Source organism: Elephantulus edwardii, unplaced genomic scaffold, assembly GCF_000299155.1.
Source record: "Elephantulus edwardii isolate Elephantulus edwardi_28Jun2011 unplaced genomic scaffold, EleEdw1.0 scaffold00165, whole genome shotgun sequence".
In the NCBI taxonomy this organism is placed as follows: Eukaryota; Metazoa; Chordata; class Mammalia; order Macroscelidea; family Macroscelididae; genus Elephantulus; species Elephantulus edwardii.
The window spans coordinates 6,442,387-6,465,946 of record NW_006399915.1 but is presented as its reverse complement, the minus strand read 5'-3'; the positions used below and the strand labels follow the sequence as shown (position 1 = coordinate 6,465,946).

The 23,560-nt window shown below is 38.7% G+C and overlaps 1 protein-coding gene across 1 annotated transcript in view; it reads left to right on the top strand.

The window, feature by feature from the left end:
• The window catches only part of SLC9C1 (solute carrier family 9, subfamily C (Na+-transporting carboxylic acid decarboxylase), member 1), a 213,179-nt gene that overhangs the window by 46,313 nt on the left and 143,306 nt on the right, over positions 1 to 23,560 (top strand). Inside the window, exons 13-18 of the mRNA XM_006895358.1 lie at positions 1,606 to 1,703; positions 4,027 to 4,146; positions 8,593 to 8,788; positions 13,494 to 13,679; positions 21,282 to 21,431; positions 21,851 to 21,902. Of these exons, the coding sequence (XP_006895420.1) occupies positions 1,606 to 1,703; positions 4,027 to 4,146; positions 8,593 to 8,788; positions 13,494 to 13,679; positions 21,282 to 21,431; positions 21,851 to 21,902 (802 nt within the window). The remainder of the gene's footprint in view (positions 1 to 1,605; positions 1,704 to 4,026; positions 4,147 to 8,592; positions 8,789 to 13,493; positions 13,680 to 21,281; positions 21,432 to 21,850; positions 21,903 to 23,560) is intronic.

The following is a 23,560-nucleotide window of genomic DNA, read 5'->3' as shown; positions in this document are numbered from 1 at the left end:
CAAAAAAACTATTTATCGGTTGATTGCTGTTTTCAAAGATTTAAGATCTTCTCCCTTAATCTCAAGGAGTTTTTTGTTAGCTGAGACAATACCTTCTCTATTACTATACATTAGAAGAGGAGCACTGATGCAGCTGAGACAGTGGGTTGTCATGGAAAGGAAATAGGCTTTACGTTCAAAGAGATATACATTTATATATGGACTCAGGAAAACTCTTAATTTTGAGCCTTTGCTTCTTTATATGTAAAGTATGTTGTTGTTGTGTGCTGTTGAGTCACCTGCGACCTATAGTGACCCTACATACAGCAGCTCTGAAGCCTGCCCTACCCTGAGCCAGACTGACTGATTCTGACACACCAACCCCAATTGCCTCAGTTTCTATATCAGTCCAACTCCTCCAGGGTCTTCCTCTTCTGCACCGTCACTCCACCATTTGAGCATGATGTCTTTCTCCAAGGATTGGTCCCTTCTGGTCATATGTCCAAAGTATGTGAGATAAAGCTTCGAAATCCTAGCACTGAGAGAGATTCAAATCAAAAGAACTATGAGATATTATCTCACCCCAGTAAAAATAGTAAAAATTAACTGAACAGCAAATGACAAATGCTGGTGAGGTTGTGGAGAAACTGAAATCCTTATTCACTGTTGGTGGAAGTGTAAAATGGTGCAACCACTATGGAAGGTAGTATGGTGCTTTCTCAAAAAGTTGCAAATAGAAATACCATTTGACCCAGCAATACCACTACTGGGAATATACCCCAAAGAGACCATAACTGTCACCCAAGCAGATATATGTAAAGCCATGTTTATCGCAGCTTTGTTCACAATAGCAAGGAGTTGGAAACAACCTAAGTGCCTATCAAAAAACGAATGGATAGAGAAGCTGTGGTATATTCACACAGTAGAATACTATGCTGCATTGAAAAACCAGGAATTCACGCAATATTATTCAAAATGAGTGACCCTGGAGGATATTAGGCTGAGTGAAGTATCTAAGTCACAAGAGGGAACTCGGGTGACTTAGTCTGTAAGGTCTGCCAATTCACTCAAAGACAAGTAGTTCGAATTCACCAACTGCTCCACAGGAGAAAGATAGTCCCCTCCCGTGCAATTTATACCCTCTGAAACCTGCTGGAGGGTCAACTATGAATGAGTTCTGACTTGACAGCAGTGAACAACATTGTCAAAATAACTGGATGAACAGAAATAAAGTTGTGAGCTCAAGATCAACTTCTTTACTGTAGGATTTCTCGGGTGTTTAGGCCCCTAATAATATGCATTATTGACTTTGAAGATATGCATAAGAGTTTCACAGTTGCCAGACTTTTTTAGCCATGGAACTTCACTGAAGCAGGTTGTTTGTGAACCCATTTAATACTTCGCAGGGCAATCTCTTCTTGCAGAACCGTTTTGGGGCATGTTGAGCAACACTGATCTCATAGACTGGATACAGTAGGAAGGATTTATTGTTTGTTTTGTTCTTAATAAACAATAGATTATTTGGGAATGTGGACATCTTTCTCATATCATTTTATCATGCACTCAGTAATAAATTGTCATTGTGGTCTATACTATGTAATGATTTGACTCAACATTCCTCCCAAGGCAAGCTACCAGAGGCAATACAGGAATGAGACTCTATCCCAGAATGCAGTCCAGTTGTTGGTGGGTGCAGCAGGAAGCTTTGGTGAGAAGAAAAGAGAGTAAGTAGCTGTCAAAAGACAGCTTTCATTCTGTGTTAATGCTTTTAGAAGATAATGCAAGTGTGTTTTCTTGCTTTGACTGCGCCACGTGAGATCGTTCAATATAAGGTGTCTTTTATCACTGCCTACTCTATACCCTACACTCATTCAACTCATCTACTTTACATATCTCAGACTTGCTCTGTTATTGTTGTTATTGTCCAATATCTCCGCGGGTTTTCAGAGGCAGTTAATCTCCAGGGAGGAGATTGCCCTTCTCAGGAGAGCCGTTGATAGATTTGAACTGCATGCCTTCAGGATGTAGCATAGCTTCTTGCCACTAGGCCACCGGAAATTCTGAGTTCAAGCAAGTCTCTCCTTCTGACCAGAATGAACTTTTCTACTGCTTTTTACCTTCAAAGTGAAGCCATGGTAAACGACTTCTCAGCTATTCCAGGGCTCAATAAAGGCAAAAGACAAAGAAACCCATTGTGACTGAGTAAATTCTTCCTGGGGGCAACTCTGTATAGGGTTTCTGAAACAATAAATCTTAACAGTGAAAAGACAGCCTTCTCATGCTCATGGAGCAGTGAATAATTTCCATTAGCAGACTAATAATGCTGAATCAGTTGCTCCCCCAGGGTCCTTTCACCGGGGCCAAAGTCTTTTTTAACCTTGTAGCTATCAGTAGGGAGTGCTAGTGGCTTGTTGTTGTTGATTGCCTTCGAGTCAAGCACGACTCATAGTGACCCTATGAAAAAAAGGCTTGAAGCTCCTCTACAACTATCGCCATTTATCAAAGTTCATAGAGTTTCCAGAGGCATGTTCTTTAGGAAGTGGATGCCACTCCTGCTTCCAGTGGCTTAGCAATAAGGCATTGCACTGCCAACCCAAAGATCATCGTTGTGGGCCTTCAGGCTGCAAGTAACTTATAATTGACCCTCCATTGAGTTTTCAGAAGCAGTAAATCACATGGGAGTTGATTGCCTATCTTTTTCTTACACAGCAGCTGGTGGGTTCAGACTGCAAACCTTTGGATGGACAGCTCAGCTTCTTACCACTAGGCAACCAGATGTGTTTCCATTCAACAGCTGCTTGGTGGGAGAAGGATGGACAATCTCCTGTCTTGCAATTTACTGCTTCTGAAAATCTGTTGGAGGGTCAGCTATGGGGCAGTTAGACTTGAAGATACACCACCACACCAGGCATCATGGAGGACTTAAGAATTAGTAAATAATATTCCAACACGCTAAGTACTTTCTGCTAACTTACTATATTCAGTACTTGCTTCTCTCCTGAGTTATTTTGCCTGCATGATTTTGCAGGTTGTCCCTTTCAGCAGCCTCGTGCGTTGGGCCGTGCTGTGGCAGGAAAACAAGGTCAACAACGAAAAGGGTAAATGGGTTAGAAAGAGGCAAGAAGGACAATGAACATTCAATAGAAAGATACAGGGAATATCAAGACGGAATCCACTAAAAGCCTATGATAACAGACTAATTGCACTGAGAAATAGAACAATACATGCGATTTACCTCAAGGAAGCAGTTCCCTTGTGACTTTGACTAATTCAGACATGAGGGCAAAAGGATGAGGACCAGCCCTGCTTGTGTACTCACCTTTTACATGAAAGAATGGGTTGTCTGTGTGCATACACACATTGTGGATGGTCGCCTTCCGGACCGCTCCCACTCTGACTGCAACACAACAAACATTGTCGGATCATCCACTTCCTAAACAACATGCCTCCAGAAACTATCAACTTTGATAAATGACAGAGAAAGGCTTTAGGCCTTTTGTTTATAGGGTCTCTGAGTCATGTTCAACTAGAAGGTAATCAACAATAACAACAATGTCATGTTCATGAACTTTGCAATGCTGTTTTGAATTCAGTCAGACAATGTTCTTTTGATCCATTAAAATTTTCACTGCCTAATTTTCTGGATTAAGTCACTAAGCTTTTCCTCCCCATCTTAGTTTGAAAACTTCACTTAATCTTGTCTACGAGAAATCCCAATGGTACAACCTCTGGCATTATTGCAACATGCAGACGTGATAGTACAAAAAATTACAGTGGGTGGTTGTTGTGTACTATCAAGTTGGAAATGCCCCCAGCAGATTTTTAGAGTCAGTAAATCAAACAGAAGTAGCCTGTCCTTGCCTCTCCCGTGAAGCAGTTGGTGAGTTTGGACAGCAGCACTCTTTTGGCATTGCAGTGTAGTTTTTTAAACCCTAAAATGTCATATTAATATTCATCACTAGACAAAATAATATTCTAGGTTTCTGATATTATTACTGAGACACATTTTAAAGCATGTTTAGAATTTCTTTCTTTTTCCTTTTGTAGATATATGAGTCCTGAGACAATAAAGAGTTACTCTGAAAGCAAAAAAATTCTTACTTTTATAAGAAAAATACTTCTCAATTGGGTATATAATACTAGAAAGGAAAAGGGGACCCCATCAAGGTAAGTACTTGTGAATCTTACCAGAAATGCTATTATAGTCACATGAAACTTTCTGTTTGTTTATATGTCTAAACTTATATGCTGGCTAATTTGCAACCACCCACTTGCTTTTCAGTTGGCAGCCCAGTTCCTTAACCCTTGACCCCCTGAGCACCCTCATAATATAACTAAATATTTTATATTATATTGATTCTGTTCAATCTATGACATAACTTATCTAGTAAAGAAATTACAGGATCTGACTAAAAGCAAAATATACCTATGAAACAATTTTCTTTCTTTCTTTTTTATGGGGCCAAATCTTGAGTGTAATTATGTTGGGAGTTAACACAATTCTAGAAATGGAAGAGTGTACTGGCATGGATCTTCTGGTCCACAATGTCTCAAGAACACTTGGAAGTGGTTTTTACACTCTAGGGATGCTCTTTCAAGCTTGACTAGGCTAATAACCAGCAAATACAATGCATATTATAAAGTTGGTAATGTTTGCCTAGATTTTCCATGAAAAATCTTTCTTTATTTCCTAAAAGCACCTAGATAACAAATTTTTCCCAGTGAAACTCTCTGAGATGTTTGATGATAGTTATCTTCTGCAAGCCATGGTTGACAGTAGTTCATGCCTGTCGTAAAATTGGCTTATTACTACAGCCTCCAATATGGATTGAAGCTTAAAAGCAAGAAAAAGATTCTCACCACTGGGCAGATTGGCAGCATCACGATAGATGGTAAAGAGATTGAGATTATTGACAGTTTTAGTTTGCTTGGCTCCATAATCAACACTCATGGTACCAGCAGCTAGGAAATGAAAAGACAAACTGCATTGGGTAAGTCTGCTGTCAGAGACCTCTCCAAAGTACTGAAGAACTGTCAGTCTGGAGACTAAGGTGCACCTGATCCAAGCCATGATTTTTGCAATTACTTGCTATGCATGAGAACGCTAGATGAGGACTTGGGATGATAGAAGGAGAATCGATGCCTTTGAGCTGTGGTACTGGAGAAGAATATTGAACATACCATTGACTGTTAACAAACAGGTTCATCCTGGAGAGGGTGAGACCAGGCTGCTCCTTGGAGATAAGGCTTCTGAAGCTTCATCTGACATACTTTGAACATGTTGCAGGGTGGGACCAGTCCTTGGAGAAGGACGTCATGCTTGGGAGGATAAAGGGACAGTGTGGGGGAGGGGGGGGGTGTAGGTGTGTCAGAGACAATAAGATCGGCACAGGATAGAGCAGGGTTTAGGGATGTTATATATAGTAGAGTCGTTATGAGTTGCCAGCAACTCAACAACATATAACAACATTACAGGAACACACTGAGAGTTCTAGCAGCCAAATGTGAAAGATGGGAAGTCTTTTCCATGCCGTTTGTAGTTTCTGAAAACCCACTGGAGGGTCAGCTTTGAGTCAGTTCCAACTAGACAGCAATAAGAGAGAGAGAGACTTTTTTAAAGAGAGAAGTCAGATAGCAGCACTTAAATAACAATCTCAGTTAGTCAAAGTTCCTTTTATGAACTGCAAAATTGGATTGGTAATGTAGGTTCCTTGACTTGCAGAGACTTGTAGAATGGTTAACTTATAGAAATGGAGAATCAAGTGGCAATATAACCAGTCAACTGTTAACAGAGATGCTACTTGACTGAAGGGACAACAGGTGACAAAGGGCTGAAAACAATAATGCAAAAGCAAATCATAATCACCTCAATGGTTTTCTTTAACTGTTCATTTTTCAAAACTATTTTTGTTAGGTGCCATCGAGTTATCTATGACTCACAATGACCCTATGAGCAATAGATTTGAACCTTGGGGAAAAGACATCATGCTGGGAAAAGTGGAAGTTCAGAGAAAAGTGGGAAGATCCTCCTCAAGATAGATTTGACACAGTACCTGCAACAATGGGATTAAGCCTATCATGAGGACAGCACAGGATATAGGACAAAATTCAGAATTGTTGTTGTTGTGTATTGTAGAGTTAGAACAAACCCAGAGCTGACCCTCTGATGGGTTTTCAGAGGCGATTAATTGCATGGGAGAACCTTCTCCCGAGCAGCTGAATTGCCTGTTTCAGCCCTCAGCAAAAAAAAAGATCTAGTAAGAACACAAGCATATTTTATAGCCATTTCTTTGGTTTTTTCTTAAATAGACCTGCATTTATTTTACTAGAGTTACAGTGGACTCAGGGAGACAATAGATAGACTTTTTGAAGACTTTTGGATATGCTACTTAAGTTGATGCACCAAAGCTCTAAGGGCTGTCATGGCCCTAAACTCAGAGTGGAGTTTTTAGCAAGTTAGAAAGCATAAGGAGTGTCTGTCTCAATATATTTTATAAAGAATCTGATAGATCTACCTTGTGGTTGTTTCCCTAGTAATTGATTGTGCAACTGGGATAAATATTCTTAATGTCTGGTCAGACATGTCCACTGATTTTGAACTAAAGAGTAAGAATGATCCTGGTAGGGAGGACCAAGTTGCGCACCAATATTAAAGTTTTAAAGATCTATATCTCTTTTAATTAATTTACATGTTGTTGTTGTTTTTGTTACGTGCTGTTGAGTTATTTGCGACTCAAAGCGATCCTATGTACAACAGCTCCAAACCCTGCTCTATCCTGTGCCAATCTCATTGTCTCAGACACACCTACTCCTATTACCCCAGTCACTGAATCAATCCACCTCATTGAGGGTCCTCCCCTCCTGCGCTGTCCCTCCACCCTCCCAAACATGATGCCTCTCTCCAAAGACTGGTCCCTCCTTGAAACATGCCCTAAGTATACCTAGCATAATATAAATGTATTCAAGAAAGAGGTAGTTTTACTTGCAACGCTTTACTGTACATGTAATATTGCTACTACTAGATCAAGAAAAAGAATTTGAAAAGCGGTTTGAGGCATTACAGATATCTTAGAGAAAGTTGTGCTAACAAAATGCTAACTAGTTCTCTAACAAAGCTGAGCCGCACAGGCTCTGCCCAAGGCCGGGTAGGGCTTAGCCATGTGATCGAGACAGTTCATATCTCTGTGTTCGTGGTTTCTTCTCTTTTTTTATAAAACCCACTGCCATCAAGTCAATTCCTACCCATAGTAGTCCTATGTTGTTATTGTGTTCTGCTGAAGTACAACTGACTCATAGCTAACACCCCAGCGGGCCTTCAGAGGGAGGCAGCTCATAGCATGGGAAGAGATCGCCCATCTGGAAGTGCCCCATAGGATTTCCCAGGCTGTAACCTTAATGGAAGCAAACTGGTACGTCTTTTATCCACAGAGTAACTGGTGGGTTCAAACCGCTAATGTTTTGGCTAGCAGCTGAATGTTTTAACCATTGTGCCACCAGAGTTCCTACTTTTTTTTCTTCAACGGAATCCAAACCTATAAAATTCTCCAACCCTACATACACAGAAATACCCCTTAGAAAGGACAGATGATTAAATATTAATCTTAGATCGAGGAACTATGCATATTGTTAACTAGTCATCTCTGAAAATTGAATTATCAGATGTAGATCCTTTTCTTTTTAAAATATTTCATGTGTGAACTATCTTTCCTATCTACCTTAAAGATAGTCTCAAGCTATCTTTACTACCGTTTTAAAAAATAAAATTTTAAAAAGCGATTGATATGTAGAAGAGAGGAGAGGAAAAAATAGGGGAAACTAGCCTCAGAAAAGATTGAATTTGTCAACAATTTTTTCTTAAGTGGATCTACAATCCCTTCACATCAGCAGAAGATCAGGAGATATAATACTTTGGGAGAGTTTGCTGTCAGAGATCTTTCCAAAGACCTGAAGAGCAATGACATCAGTTTAAAGACTTTGATGCACATCTAATTCAAGGTATAGTCTTTCTAATACATGCTATGTATATGGGAGCTGGACAACGAATAAGGATAATGGAAGAAGAATTGATGGTGTTTGAGTTGTGGTGCTGGAGAAGAGTACTGCATATCCCAAGGACTGCCAAAAGAACAAACAGATGTCTTAGAGAAAGTGCAGCAAGGATGGTGAATATATCACATACTTTGGACATACTCTGTTAGGAAAGAAAATTTCGTTGGAGAAGGACATCATGTTTAGAAATGTGGAGGGTCAGCAAAAGAGTGGTAGTCTCTCAAAAGATAGATTTATACACTGTCTTCATCAATGGGCTCAAATGTGTAAGGGAAGATAAGGAAGCTCAGGATAGGACAGGATTCAGATCTGTTGTCCATAAGGTTGATACAAGTCTTACTCGACTCAAGGGCACTTAACAACAACAGCCTCACAATGTTTGGTAGAGAAAGGAATTAAATGATCAATGTCTAAAGCAGATTCCCAGAAAGTACTGGCTAGAGTTGGGTGTTCCCCAAAATTAAGTTAAAGTCTATAAATAACGACAATCAGAACAGAACTGAGTAGTAATGGAAATAATTTAAGGCAACTCTTTAACAAATCAAACTTTTATTCTTTTTACAGAAATTTCTTACTTCGTATAATCCACAGCATAGTATTCACTGATGAATTTGAATATGCTGGATACCTTGTGATTCTAATGAATCTATATCCTATTGTAATTTCTTGGATACCCACTTTTAATGAAATTTATGAGGCAGAATTAAGAAAAAGTAACTTCTCTTTTCTAGTGTTTTATATCCTGGAGGCCGTACTTAAGGTAATGTAAAATATGTGCTAATGTGTATGTGCATCATGTATATCATCCTAAAATGGTGCATTTCTAGCACTACGTACAAACAACATTTAAAAGATGCATGGTGCAGTTCTTCCCTTCAAAGCAATTATGTTTTAATATATAATATTAATTCCAAATAATCCCATTGAAAATGTGCATGCCTTAAGTATTGCTACTATATTTGCAAAAATATATTTTTAAAAAATTATGTGTGTTAGTGACATAGAGTAAGTTTCAAAGTTACTGCCAATTTTCCTAAATTAATGCACAGTGGTAAATATGTGGATATGTGTTTCATATTAGATAGATAAATGCTATGTATAGAAATGTATTTATGCTTGAGAGCTATTTTATAATTTGATTTTTAAAAATCTATTGAAAATTTAGTATTAAATGTGCCAAACCAATAATAATATTATTTTATGTGGATTAAACAAGTTGTAATATAAGACATTCAAGGCCCAGAAAGTATAAAGAGAAGAATTCTATCTGCAGTGGTGATTAGCTGTCACTGAGTTGCCTCCCAATACATGGCTACACCAAATGGCAGAGGAAAAAAGGCTCTGCAGGGCTTTTTTCATTGCAGTCTTTTTGGAAACTGATCATATGCAGGATGAGTACAAAATACCGATCTTTAAGATAACAGCTAATGGGATAACAACTAATTACACCTCTCACATTCATTACATCTCATATTAAAACAAATAAGTTGTAAATCTTTGTGGAAAAATGTAAACACTGCTACAGAATCATGGTGTGGGAAAGACTGAATCCAAACTCAATCACATTCTATTTAATAAGTTCAAAGTAAGCTGGAAGTTTCATTAGAGTTTTTATAAAATGAGGAAACTATAGATTTTTGAAGGTGAGGCTAAAGATTTTCATGAAATCACTGGAAATGACTGTGACTATTGCACTAGAGCACTGAGAAGCCAAAGCAAAGGAGTAAAATCAGGAAGTTAAGGATTTGATCTGAAGATTTCAAAGGGTAGCTAGGCAAGACAACGAAAATTATTATAATTAAATGTGCAAAGAGCTGGACTTGGAAAATGAAAAGGGACAAATTAAATCAGCATTTCATAAACTGAAAGAACTGAAGAGCAAATTCAAGCCTTGAGTTGCAATAATTAAAGATGCTATAGGCAGAATATTGACTGATCTAGGAAGCATCAAAAGAAGGTAGAAGTATATGGAGTAACTGTACTAAAAAGAATTGGCTGACAAAGAATTTCATGAAACCACATATCACCAAGAGGCAATGTGATAAAGGAAGAAGGTCAAGCTTCTCTAGCAGAATTGGCAAAAAAGCAAGGCCCCAGAAATTGATAGAATACCAGTTGACATATTTCTAAAAAAAGATGCTGCCCTAGACATGCTCATCAAGTTGTGCCAAAAGATCTGGAGGACAGCAACCTGGACAGCTGAATGAAGAGATCCCTATTTATTCCCATTACCAAACTGGGTGACTTGACAGAGTATGGAAATTATCAAACAGTATCACTAATATCACAAGTAAGCCAAATCCTGCTGAAGATAATCCAACATAACTGGAACATCACCATCAAACATCTCTACATCAGCAGAGAATTACCAGAATTGCAAGCTGGGTTTAAAAGAAGCTATAGCACTAGGAATATCATAGCCAATGTCAGATGGATCTTAGCTGAAAGCAGAGAGTACCAGAAGAATGTCTATCTGCATTCCACTGACTATTCAACGGTATTTGACTGTGTGGATCACAATAAATTGGCTAACCTTGAGAAGAATGGGAATCCCAGAACACTTGTTTATGCTCATGCAAAATCTATATTTGGATCAGGAAGCAGCCATCAGAACAGAGAAAAAAAAAAAAGAAAAAGAAAAAACAGTAAAACAGTACCTGTTTCAAAACCAGGAAAGGAGTGTGTCCGGGATGCATCCTGTCTCCATTTTCTTTTTTTTTTTTTTTCAATCTATATGTGGAAAAGCTAAACTTAGCAGAAGCTCAGTAGCAAGGAACTTCCCTCAGTACTGCCTCAAGCAAAATCTTGCCCTGAAGTTGGTACATGGGTTTTGAATTTATATCCTCCTAAACAAGACACAGACAAAAGTGTGAGAGATCAGTAGCAGGGTGTAGTGCAAGCCATCACAGAAGTGACTTGTGTACTAAGCTTTCATATAAAGAGGAGGCTGGAGAAGGGAGGGTTTGACCAGTAGGCAGGAGTGCAAGAAATGGTTAAAAGGAAAGGGAAGAGGCAAGACACATGCACTTGAGAGGTAGGGGCAGGGATGGTGAATGTATTGGTTATTTCTGTAAGGGAAGTATCTTTCATCTGCTCGGTAAAACGCTTGTCTGTCAGATATTGTCCTAAAATTAAGCAACCACATTAAGACAGACTAGGAAGGAGGATTGATTGGCCATCCACTTTTGAAATATTAACAGGCCTTTGAAAACTCTATGTACAGCAGAGACACTTAGAGTAGACTAACAGATATGGAAACTGAGGCTGAGCCCTCAAATATAGAAACACAAAGGAGGTGGAACAGCTGTAAGAAGAAACTAGTAATTGGTACATGGAGTGTGAAAAGTGTGAATGTAGGAAAACAAGACATTGTTAAGAAAGGAACGGAATGAATAAATATGGATATATTAGGTATTAGCGAAATGAGATGGATTGTCATAGGGCATTTTGATCCAGATGATCATATGATCTACTATTCTGGAGATAAAAAAAGTGAGAAAAAACAATATTGCATTTATAGTTAAAAAGGTCATTTCTAAACCCATCTTGAAGTATAATATTGTGGTGTTGTTGTTGTTGTTGTTCTTAGGTGCTGTCATGTTGTAGACGACTCATAGCAACTCTATGAACGAAAGACCCAAACACTTGTATAACTTTCATAGTTTCTCCACGTTCATAGAGGTTCTGGAGGCAAGCTATTTTGGAAGTTGATGCCTCTCCTTCTTCTAAGCTTGTTTTAATTGGGAAGCTCCATCAAACACTATCCACCATGGGTAACCATTATCACACTTGACACATCAATGTCACAATGTTTAGCATCACAGCAACCACGGGTTACCTCTGTACAACAAATAGACCAGAGCTATACCACTTAGAAGAATGTGAGTGACAGGAAAATCTCCATACACATACAAAGAAGACCTGTTAATACCACTATCATTCAAATTTATGTGCAAACAATGGTAGCCAAAGAGGAGGAAAACAATGTTTTTTATCAAATGTTGCAGTCAGAAATCTATCAAACATGCAACTAAGATGCATTAATAATAATGAGTGACTGGAATGCCAAATTTGGGAACCAGGAAGAAGGACCAATAGTCGGAAAATATGGACTTGGTGACAGAAATGAGGCTGAAGATAGAATGATAGAATTCTATATGCCGTTGTTGTTACATGCTGTTGAGTCACTCGTGACTCACAGCGACCCTATGTGCAACAGCATTAAACTCTGCTCTATCCTATGCCAATCGCACTGTCTCAGACCACCCATCCTGATTACCCCAGTCACTGAATCAATCCACCTCATAGAGGGCCTTCCTCTCCTGTGCTGTCCCTCCACCCTCCCAAGCATGATGTCCCTCTCCAAAGACTGGTCCCTCTTTACAACATGTCCAAAGTATGGTAGACAAAGCCTCAGAATCCTTGTCTCCAAGAAGCAGCCTGGTTTAACCCTCTCCAGGATGAATCTGTTTGTTTTCCTAGCAGTCCATGGTACCCCTAATACTATTCTCCAGCAACACAGCTCAAAGGCATCAATTTTCCTTCTCTCCTTCCTAATCATTGTCCAACTCTCTGATGCACAACAAGTGGTAGCAAAGACCATAGCCTATCTCAGACACACCTTAGTCTCCAGAGAGACACCACTGCTCTTCAGAACTTTGGAAGGCCCCTAACAGCAGACTTTCCCATGGCAATACATCTTTTAATTTCCCGGCTACTGGTGCCAAGAGTGTTGACTGCGGAGCCAAGCAAACTAAAGCTGTGAACAATCTCAATCTCTTCACCATCCATCCTGATGCTGCCAATTGGTCCAGTGGTGAAAATCTTTGTCTTCTTGACATTGAGCCTCAATCCATATTGAATTCTGTATAGTTAATTATTTATTCACAGCAAATATCTTTTATAAGAAACATAGATGTGGGCTATACACATTAATTTCACCTGATGAGATGCACAAGGATCAGATCAATTACATTTGTGGAAAGGATTGTTGGAGAAGTTCAATATCAGCAGTGAAGACTAGGCCAGATGCTTATGATTGAACAGACCATCAACTACTCATATGCAGCTTCAAATTAAAACTAAAGAAGATTTAATCGTATCCACAAGAATCAAAAGTTGATTTTGAGTCTATCCTCACTGAATTTAAAAACCAATTCAGAAATTGATTGAAGCCTTGAACACAAGTAAATGAAGACTAGATGAGCTGTGGGAAGATAAGAAAAGACTGTAGGTTAGTAATCAAATAACAATTTGCACCAATCTCAAGAGTGTTCCTCTTCTCTGTTACCAGACAATGAGGAACATAGTTGGCTTATTTGATTCTCTGAAATATTCTATATTCAAGTACTATTTTAAGGTGGGTCAGGGAAAACTGTAATTGGTAATGTTTATGTTAATGTGAAAATGATGTAGTAAAAGCAAAAAAATAAATAAAACTATGTGATTTCTTTTTTAATCAATAGGTGGCAGCTATGAGGAAAGAATATTTTTTGCATACCTGGAACGTATTTGAGCTCGCAATTACATTTGTTGGTATTATAGATGCATCATTTTACAACCAAATCTCCAAAGAAAGGAATTTCACTGTTATTAAAACAATGGTCTTCCTTAAAATTGTTCGACTGCTTCGTTTATTGCGCATTTTGAAGGTAAATCCTGCAATTACAAGTTTCTCCTAAAGGGTATCTTTAATTATGGCTTAAAACTGGTCTCCTAGTCTTAGAGTGATCTCTTTCTGTTGACCTAATATTTGTATTTTAAATTTCAGCTTCCTTTAGTCAAACGTAGTTTTATAATACTTCAGATTGTTATCGTTGTTATCATTGTTGTTCTTAAGTGCCCTTTAGTCACTTGCAACTCATAGCAACCCTATGCACAATAGCTCTGGATCTTGTCCTGTCTCGAGCCACTCTTGCTCTCTCTGAAATATCTATCTCCATTACCCCAGTGCTGTGTCAATCCATCTCCTCCAAGATCTTCCTCTCTTGCATTCTCCCTCCATCCTTCCAAGTATGATGTCCTGCTCCAAGAACTGGTCCCTCCTGGCAACATGCCCCATCCTTGGGCATACCCAAATTATATTGGAAATTCACTTAGCACACAATAATATTGAAATACTCATTCAAACTACTCTTTAATCAGAGGATTGATCCAAAGTCCACATAAATATAAATACAAATTAAGCTTCAAAATAATGTTTGTCTCATACAGACATGCAGAATGGAAGGTAAATGTCTACTAAAACAAAGGAAAACCCTAGGCAAACTGCAAAATGACAAGACATATGATATGCATCTAAACAAGTAAAAAATAAATACATATGTAACATTGCATAGATTCATACTATACTGAATCACAACATCCATAAATTATCTTTCATTATTTATCACATCCTTATATCATCAAAGATCTGTTCTGTGGCAATAATCATGCTCACTTACTGAAGTCAAGTTGATTCCCACATAGCAACCGTTCATTAGGATTTCTAGGCTGTAATTTAAAGAGAAGATGACTTCCTATCTTCTCCCACAGAGCTGGTCAATTTGACCTGCTAACCTTCTGTTTAGCATATTGTACATTTTTCTATTTCTATTGTATGAAATTCATTCTTTCACATAAGGAAGGTGAAATGTAAGTGGACACAGACACAGTATCATTGCTAAGCCTATCACAGAAAAAGACTTCAGAATAAAGTGTAAAAAGAACAGAAATTTGTTCTCACAATCCTGAGAAGTCTAAATCATTAGTATATTGACCATGTCAATTCTTTTTAAGCAGCTTGAATGAAAAACTATCCCATATCATTCTCTTAAGTTTCTAGTGGCTTCCAGAAATCCTTGGCTTATTTTTGTTTCTTGTAGATATATATTCCTTTGTCATTGCTTTGAGTCTGCCTTTGTGTCATTATTTCCATGTCTGTTCTTCTCTTTTCTAGGCAGTCCTACAAAGAGATTAGGATTAGAACATAGCCCCTTCTTACAATTGAACAGATAATACCTTCAAAGAATAACCCCATTTTCTCACACAAAGTTACATTTATAGTACAGTGGCTAGGACTTACATATATATTATAATATATATATAAATATGAATATGAATTCACTCTATAGAACTCTCCTTTCTGTCTTCCTTAATTCATCATACCAAACAAGACTCCCAGAGATACATATGTCTCTCCTATGGGATCTAGAACAATAAATATTACCCAGTTCATGTGACAAAAAAAAGCTGATAGCTGATAGCTGATAGACCAGGACTTTACATTGAGATCTTTACTACCTATGTTTATAAGTGTCTCTAGGGACTGAGAAATATGTTCCAAATCAACCAAACTGAAACATATGCAGCTTATAGTACTTACCCTTTTAGTGATATATGGGACAATAAATAACACTAGTAAGTGATTTGACCTGAATAAGGCAAATCTAATGTATTCCAGACCAAAACAAGCAAAATATCTACCACAGAGTCTAGTTATTGTGGATTCATGACACTCCTAAAGTATGGGTTAGAACTGCTATATAGGATTCCTATGTCTATGAAATCTTTTGTAGAAGCAAACTTTCTCCCATGAAGCAATTGGTGAATTCAAACCACTGACATTATAGTTAGCAGAGCAACACTCAATTCACTGTGGTAGGAAAACCCTCAGTATATTCCAATAAGTAGTTAATTATGGCTGAGAGAAAAGTATACAAAGTCTAGCAAAAGCATGTATTCATGCAAAAACTGTACTTAGACCAAGAAGATGCTGTCTGAACAGAATAAGGGAGCACTGCAAGGCTTAATATCTAGAAAGATGTGCAGCAAGACTGTATCCTCCACATCTGTCCTATCTATACGCTGAACAAATAATTTGAGAGGCTAGATTTTATGGCATTAGGATCAGAGAAAGATTCATCAACAACCTGGCTGAAAGTGAGGAAAGCGCTTGCAACAGAAAACCAAAGCCTACACCTCCAATGTCAAGCATCTCAACACTGAGAGGAAAAAAATTCCTCACCACTCTGCCCATAAGCAACATGATGATAAATGGAGAAAGGACTGAAATTGCCAATAACTTAATCTTGCTTGGATCCATAATTAACACCACTGACACCAACAGCCAAGAAATCAAAAGACATAGCCCATTGGGTAAATCTGCTATCAAGGCCCTCAACAAGTTGTTAAGAAGCAATGATGTCAATTTAATGACTAAAGTGTGCTAGATTATGGCCATGGTTTTTTCAGTCACCTTCTATGCATCTGAAAGTTAACTAGGGGTGACAGAAAAGTTGATGTCTTTGAGTTGTAATGTTGGAAAAGAATACTGAATATACCAAAGACTGCCAAATGAACAAGTGCAGCCTGAGTGTTCCTTGGAGGCAAAGATGGTGAAATTTTTGTCTCATATATTTTGGACAAGTTGTTAGGAGGACAATTTTCCAAGAACAATTCCTTGGTAAAGGACATCATGCTTGTAAATGTGGAGTATCAGTGAAAAAGAGGAAAACTCAACGAGATATATTGGCACAATTACTATAACAATGGGCTCAGGAGTATTGGAGGATGTTATGGCATAGGTCAAGGCTCAGATCTGTTGTTCATTGTGTTGCTCTGAGTCATAATCAACTTGATGGTACCTAGCAACAACAACATCACTTTCAACAAGATGGATTGACATGATGACTGTCGTCGCAAGGAGCTCAAATATATCAGAAATGGTGAGGATGGCACAGGACAGGGCAAGGTTTCAGGTAAGTTGTTCATAGGGTTACTCTGAGTGGTAGTCTACTTGATAGCACCTAACAAAGATAATAACATCCATTATAGAGAAAGAAACTGCTAAGCCAACTAAGCAAAGTTTACTTATACATCCAGGAAACCAAGAATCCTCATATCAAATGAGGAGCCCTTGGAATATGGAGAAAAATTAGAACTAGCTTCTGTTCTAACAGAGTTTTTTTAGAAGGACCATTGCAGGAATACCATACATCTTAATGTTCTGTTCAGTGTTAAGCACAGAATTATGTGGACTAGAAAAAGACTTCCTTATTTGATGATATTTGAACTGAATATTAAAGAATGAATATAAGTTTTAGGAGGTTCGTAGCAGGTGTTTGAGAATAGAAAATGGGCATTGCTGAGTATAGACAAGAAAAATGTACAGAACACTAGCTCTGGAGATAAGAAAATTAAACAACAGTAAAGACTAAACAAGCTCCCAGTAAATAAATGAAGAACAAAGAATCGTAGTTTAACAATTATATGGTAGCATCTAGTAGAAAGGTTTGGTAGGAAGTGTTTAATGAACTTTATTTCTGAACTCTAAGGCCAGAGATTAATAACCTAATTTCCTCAAGAATTTAAACTAGTTGAAATTTGTGCCCATTTTTTAAGGGAAATAAACAAAAGTGCATAGTGTCATAAACTTCATATAGATGTTCCAGGTTGTTACAGGGAAAGACCTCTAGCTATAAAGTCATGCATAAACCAAGGAAGAACCTGGCAGGTAACTTTAGCCAGCTGAGAGAAAACTTTATTTCTTACTGTCTAATTGTCTACTACTTGTATATAAAGTTTTCGAACAGCTTCGAAAAAACATATGATCAAAGTTTTTGAAGCAGCCTATGGTCATGAGGTAACAGTGATGAAGGAGAAAGTTCAGGCTTCTCGGAAGGACTTGGCATAAAATAAAGCCCAAGGAATTTATAGAATACCAATTGACATATTTCAACAAATAGATACTGCCCTGGATGTGCTCACCAAGTTGTGCAAAGAAATATGGAGGACAATTACATCACTAACTGACTGAAAGAAATCCATATTTATTCCCATTTAAAAAAAAAATGAACCGACATGGTGTCAAAATTATAGAACACTATAACTATTATCACACACTAGCAAAATTCTGCTGGAGATTTTCCAGAAAAAACTGGAACAGTGCATCAAGAGAGAACTACCAGAAATACAAGCTGGGTTTAGAAGAGGTTGTGACACTGGAGACATTATTAACAATGTCAGATGGGTCTTGACTGAAAGGAAAGAGTACCAGAGGAATATCTATCTGTGTTTCATTGCCTACAAAGAAACTTGGCTGTGTGGATCACAACAAACTGTGGCTGACTCTGAGAAGAATGGGAATCCCAGAACACTTGATTGTGCTTATGTGAAACCTATACTTGGGCCAGGAAGCAGTCCTCAGAAGAGAGCAGGGAAACAATGAATGGTTCAAAGTCAGGAAAGGTGGAAGTCAGGGATGCATCTTGGCTCCATGCCTTTTCAATCTATATGCAGAACAGAATATTCAGGAAGCAGGGCTTTATGAGGAGGAATATGGCATCAAGATTGGAGGTAGACTCTTCAACAACCTATGTTATGCAAATGACATAACTTTGCTTGCTGAAACTAAAGAAGACCTGAAGCGCTTGCTGCAGAAGGTCAAAGACTGTAGTCTTCAATATAGATTGAAGTTTAACATCAAGAAGACAAAGATTCTCACCACTGGGCCGGCCGGCAGCACCACAACATATGGAGAAGAGATTGAGGTTGTTAACAATTACAGCTTGCTTAGCTCCACAATCAATACTCTTAACACCAGCAGTCAGGAAACCAAGAGATTATTTACACTGTGAAAATCTGCTGTCAGGAATCTCTCCAGAGTGCTGAAAAGCAATGATGTCAGTCTAGAGACTGTTGTTATGTGCCATCGAGTCGCCTGCAACTCACAGAAACCCTATGTACAACAGCCCTAAATTCTGCCCTATCCTGTGCCAATCACACCATCTCTGACACACCTGCCCCCATTATTACCCTAGTCACTGAATCAATCCATCTCATTGAGGGTCTTCCTCTCCTGCACTGTTCCTCCACCCTCCCAAGTATGACGTCCCTCTCCAAGGACTGGTCCCTCCTTGCAACATGTCTAAAGTATGTCAGACAAAGTTTCAGAATCCTTGCCTCCAAGGCGCAGCCTGGCTTCACCCTTTCCAGGACAAACCTGTTCATTTTCCTAGCAGTCCATGGTATATTCAATACTCCAACACCACAGCTCAAAGGAATCAATTCTCCTTCTATCATTCCTAGTCATTGTCCAGCTCTCCGATGCATAGAAACTGATTGCAGGGAAGATGCCCAAGCCACAAGAAGTTAAACCTGGAGCAGAAATTAAAGGGAAAGGACTTTTCTTCAGAACCATCTGAAATAAGAAGGTTTCCCTACCGTTAGAGGTCTATATTTGGACTTACAGGCCCCTAAACTCAGGGGACACTGATCACAGCATCAGAAATAAGCAACATCTTGATGAATTTAGATTCACAGAAACCCACAATGCTTGAGATATAAGCTGTCAGATCAAGGATGTATAGAAGGCGTTAGGGGTTGAAGGGAGTAGGTGGGACTAGAAGGGAATGCTGGTGGAGCAGGAAAAGGGGTGGATCAAGAGACTTGTGTCAAGGGCAGGGACAAAAGTAAAACTACAGGCTCTTTCTACAATTGGGAAAGATATTTCATCTGCATTGTTCTGTAACATGCTTGTCTGTTAGATACTTTTCTAAATTTGAGCATTCAGATTAAGATAGACTAGGAAGAAGGATTGGCCTCCACTTCTGAAATAGCAGGCATTCGAAAACCCTATGCACAACAGAACACACTTAGACTAGCAGATAGGGCAATAGACATGGGACTTTCAAGTATGGAAATAGTAAAGAGGAGGAACAGTTGTAAGCAGGCACTAGTGGTTGGAACACAGAATGTGAGAACTATGAATGTAGGAAAATTAGATATTGTTAAGCAAGAAATGGAACAAATAAATAACATACTAGGTACTGGTGAGATGAGATGGACTGGCATGGGACATTTTGAATCAGGTGATCGTATGATCCATTATGCTGGAGATGAAAAGATGAGAAAAAAATTGGGTTGCCTTCATTGTTAAAAAAGTCATTTCTGGATGTGTCTTGAAATATAATATTGTGAGTGACAAGATAAAATCCATACATATACAAGGAAGTCCAGTGAATACCACTATTATTCAAATATATGCACAAACAACCAGAGCCAAAGAGGAGGAAACAGATGATTTCTACCAACTTTCGCAGTCAGAGATCGATCAAACATGCAATCAATATGTGTTAATAGTGATGGGTAACTAGAACACAAAAATTGGGAACAGAGAAGAGTCTAGAGACTGTTGCACCTAATCCAGACGATAATTTTCACAATTACTTGTTATGCCTCAGAGTGGAATAATGACTAAAGATGACAGAAAAAGAATCAATGCCTTTGAATTGTGGTGCTGGAGAAGAATCTTGAATGTACCACGGACTGCCAAAAAACAAATAGATCTGTCTTGTAGAGGGTAAACCAAGTTTCTCCTTGGAAGCTAGGGTTTTGAAGTTCCTTTGCACATACTTCGGGCATGTGGCCAGAAGAGACTGGTCCTTGGAGAAGGAAGAGTGGAGGGACAGTTGCAGGAGAGGAAGACTCCAGGGGAGATGGATTGATACAGTGACTGCAGCAATAGAGGTTGATGTGTCAGAATTAGTGAGACTGGCTCAGGGCAGGGCAGGGTTCAGAGCTGCTATACATAGGATCGCTGTGGGTCGCAGGCGACTGAATAGTACGTAACAACAACAACAACGGCCTACTGGCAAGAAGCTGCACTGCAATCCCAAAGGCACACAGTTCAAGTCCACTCTTCCAGAAAAGGGTGGACTATCTCCTCCCATGCGATTAATTGACTCTGAAATTCCACTGGAAGGTCAGCTATGGGTTCAGTTCCAACTCAATGGTACACAATAACAACAACAATGAGGAATTTAATTGCCAACCCAAAAGCATGCAGCTCAAATCCACTAGCAGCTCCACAAAAGAAAGATGTGAATTTTCCTCCCGTGCAATTAATTTACTGCCTTGGAAAACCCACTGTAGAGCCACTTATGAGTCAGCTAAAACTTGATAAGATATATAACAATAAAATAACATTCTGGTTAAACTCAACAACAGCAACAACAAAGCATTCTACTCATTGCCATTGAGTCAGAACCAACTCAAAGCTGACCCTTCAATAGGTTCAAAGGCCGTGAATCACGTGGGAGGAGATTGCTCGTCCTCCTCCTGTAGCATCCCTGGGAAATTCTCTGGATTGCTTTCTGGAGCGGCGAGCAGCTCCTTACCCATTAGGCCACAGAGTTTCCTCTGGCAAAACTAATCAACACATGATTAAGGAAATTCTTGAGATCTGAATTAAATAGTCGTCCTGTGTTTTTCAGCTTGTAACACCAAAGTTGCTACAGATAATAGACAAAACAATGAGTCAACAACTGTCATTTAGGTACTCTGTTTTGAAAGGATATGTCCAAGGGGAAGCAGACATAATGACTGTAATGGATCATATTTCAAGTTCTCAGCAGATTAAGCAGGTGAGGAAAGGCTTAACAGTAAAAAAGGGGGTCCTTCCACTTCAATCCTTCTGCTAAGCTCGCACAACATGTTCTAGCCTTTTTTTTTTTCTCTTCTGTCTTATCCCTGAAAAGCATGCCATAACATATTTTTCTTTCCCTTTTTTTTAAAGCAAGATTTTACAAATCAAATTGAATTTCCATCAATCATCTACCCACCTTTTCCCTTGAGCAAAGTAATAAGTTAATGACAAGTTCTGATTAACTCTTTCTTATATATTGCCTTTCCCTTCATCCAACTGACCTATTATTTTTTTTAATCTCCTCTCTCATATTTTTTAAAGTCATAACTTAGGTTAAAAATCAACAGTTGCAATTATAAGAATATTTTATAAGTCAGTTTCTTTTCCAGCAAGAGTAATATTTCTTTTGTTCTGTAGATGTTAGTGAAACGAGTGACAAGAAATACAGCCCGGGCTATGAAAGAGCTGGGTAAGTACTTCTCACCCTAAAGATTCAGCGTAGTTCTACCTTGGTGACAACAGTAGCCTAACTGATCTTTGAAGAAAGTTAGGCACTAATAATAGTAATATTAATAGAAACTGAGGAAAAGTGTTCTGATCTTGTAGTTTGGGTGGGCTAAGTTGTTCTTAGGGCTCCTATGAGGTGACATCAACGCAGGCAAACAACTCTATATACCAGATCTACAGGACACATCACCCTCGGCTGGGAAACATTACCACTAAACTCATGAGACACTGGCCACAGCATAAGAAATTGTCAGCAGCTGAAGGGTTTGGAATCACAGAAGCCCATAAGGCTTGAGATATAAGTTATCAGATCAAGGACTGGACAGTGGGAGATAGGTGTTGAAGGGAGTGGGTGGGATTGGTTGGGGATGCTGGTGGATGGTGGAGCAGAGAAGTACGTGGGTAAGACATTTGTGTCAAGGGTGGGGACAACACTGAAACCAATGGTTAATTCCACAATTGGGGAAATGTCTTTCATCTGGTTTTTTTTTCTGTAAAATGCTTGTCTTTCATATACTTCTTTAAAACTGAAAATTCAGATTAAGACAGACTAGGAAAAAGGATTAGCCATCCACTTTCAAAATAGCAGGTCTCTGAAAATCCTATGTACAGGAGAACACATAAAGACTAACAGGGCAACTAAGGTGGAACTGTCAAGCATGGAAATACAAAGGAAGAAGAACATTGTAAGAAGACACTAGTGATTGGAACATGGAATGTGAGAACCATAAATGTAGGAAAATGAGATATTGTTAAGGAAGAAATGGAACACATAAATATCGACATACTAGGTATTGCAGAGACGAGATGGACTGGCATGGGGCATTTCAAGTCGGATGATCATATGATCTATTACTCTGGAGGTGAAAAGGCAAGGAAAAATGGGGTTGCTTTCATGTTAAAAAAGTCATTTCTAGATCTGTCTTGAAATACAATGTGGTGAGTGACAGAATAATATCCATACGCATACAAAGAAGTCCAGTGAATACCACTATCATTCAGATATATGCACCAACAACCAGAACCAAAGAAGAGGAAATAGAAGATTTCTACAAACTTTCACTGTCAGAGATAGATCGAACATGCAATCAAGATGCATTAATAATGAATGACTGGAATGCAATAGTTGGGAATAGAGAAGAAGGATCAGTGGTTGAAAAACATGGACTCGGTGACAGAAAACAAGACAAGTGTAATAATAATAATGGGGTGTTCTGGAGGTACAGTCCATAAGGAGTTGCACTACTAACCCAAAGGTGACGCCTTTCTGGTGGCTTAAATCTGCCAGCAGCTCTGAAGGATAAAAATGAACAGTTTCCTCTTGTGCAATTTATAGGGATCTCTGGTGACCAAGTGCGAAGAAGCTGTGCTGCCAACATGCTTCTAAGCCACTCATTTTTCCACAGGAGAAAGATGGGAAATCTCCTCCTGTGTAGTTTGCTGCTTCTGAAAAGATACTGGAGGGTCAGCTATGAATCGGTTCCAACTTGACGGCATACAACAAAAGCCACCAGGAGGATCAGCTAGGAGTCAATTTTGTGTCCACAGCAATGAATTTGAGTGAAATACCTCTCTACTTATCTCTGTCGAACAACACAATGAAGCAATGAAGCCCTTTTT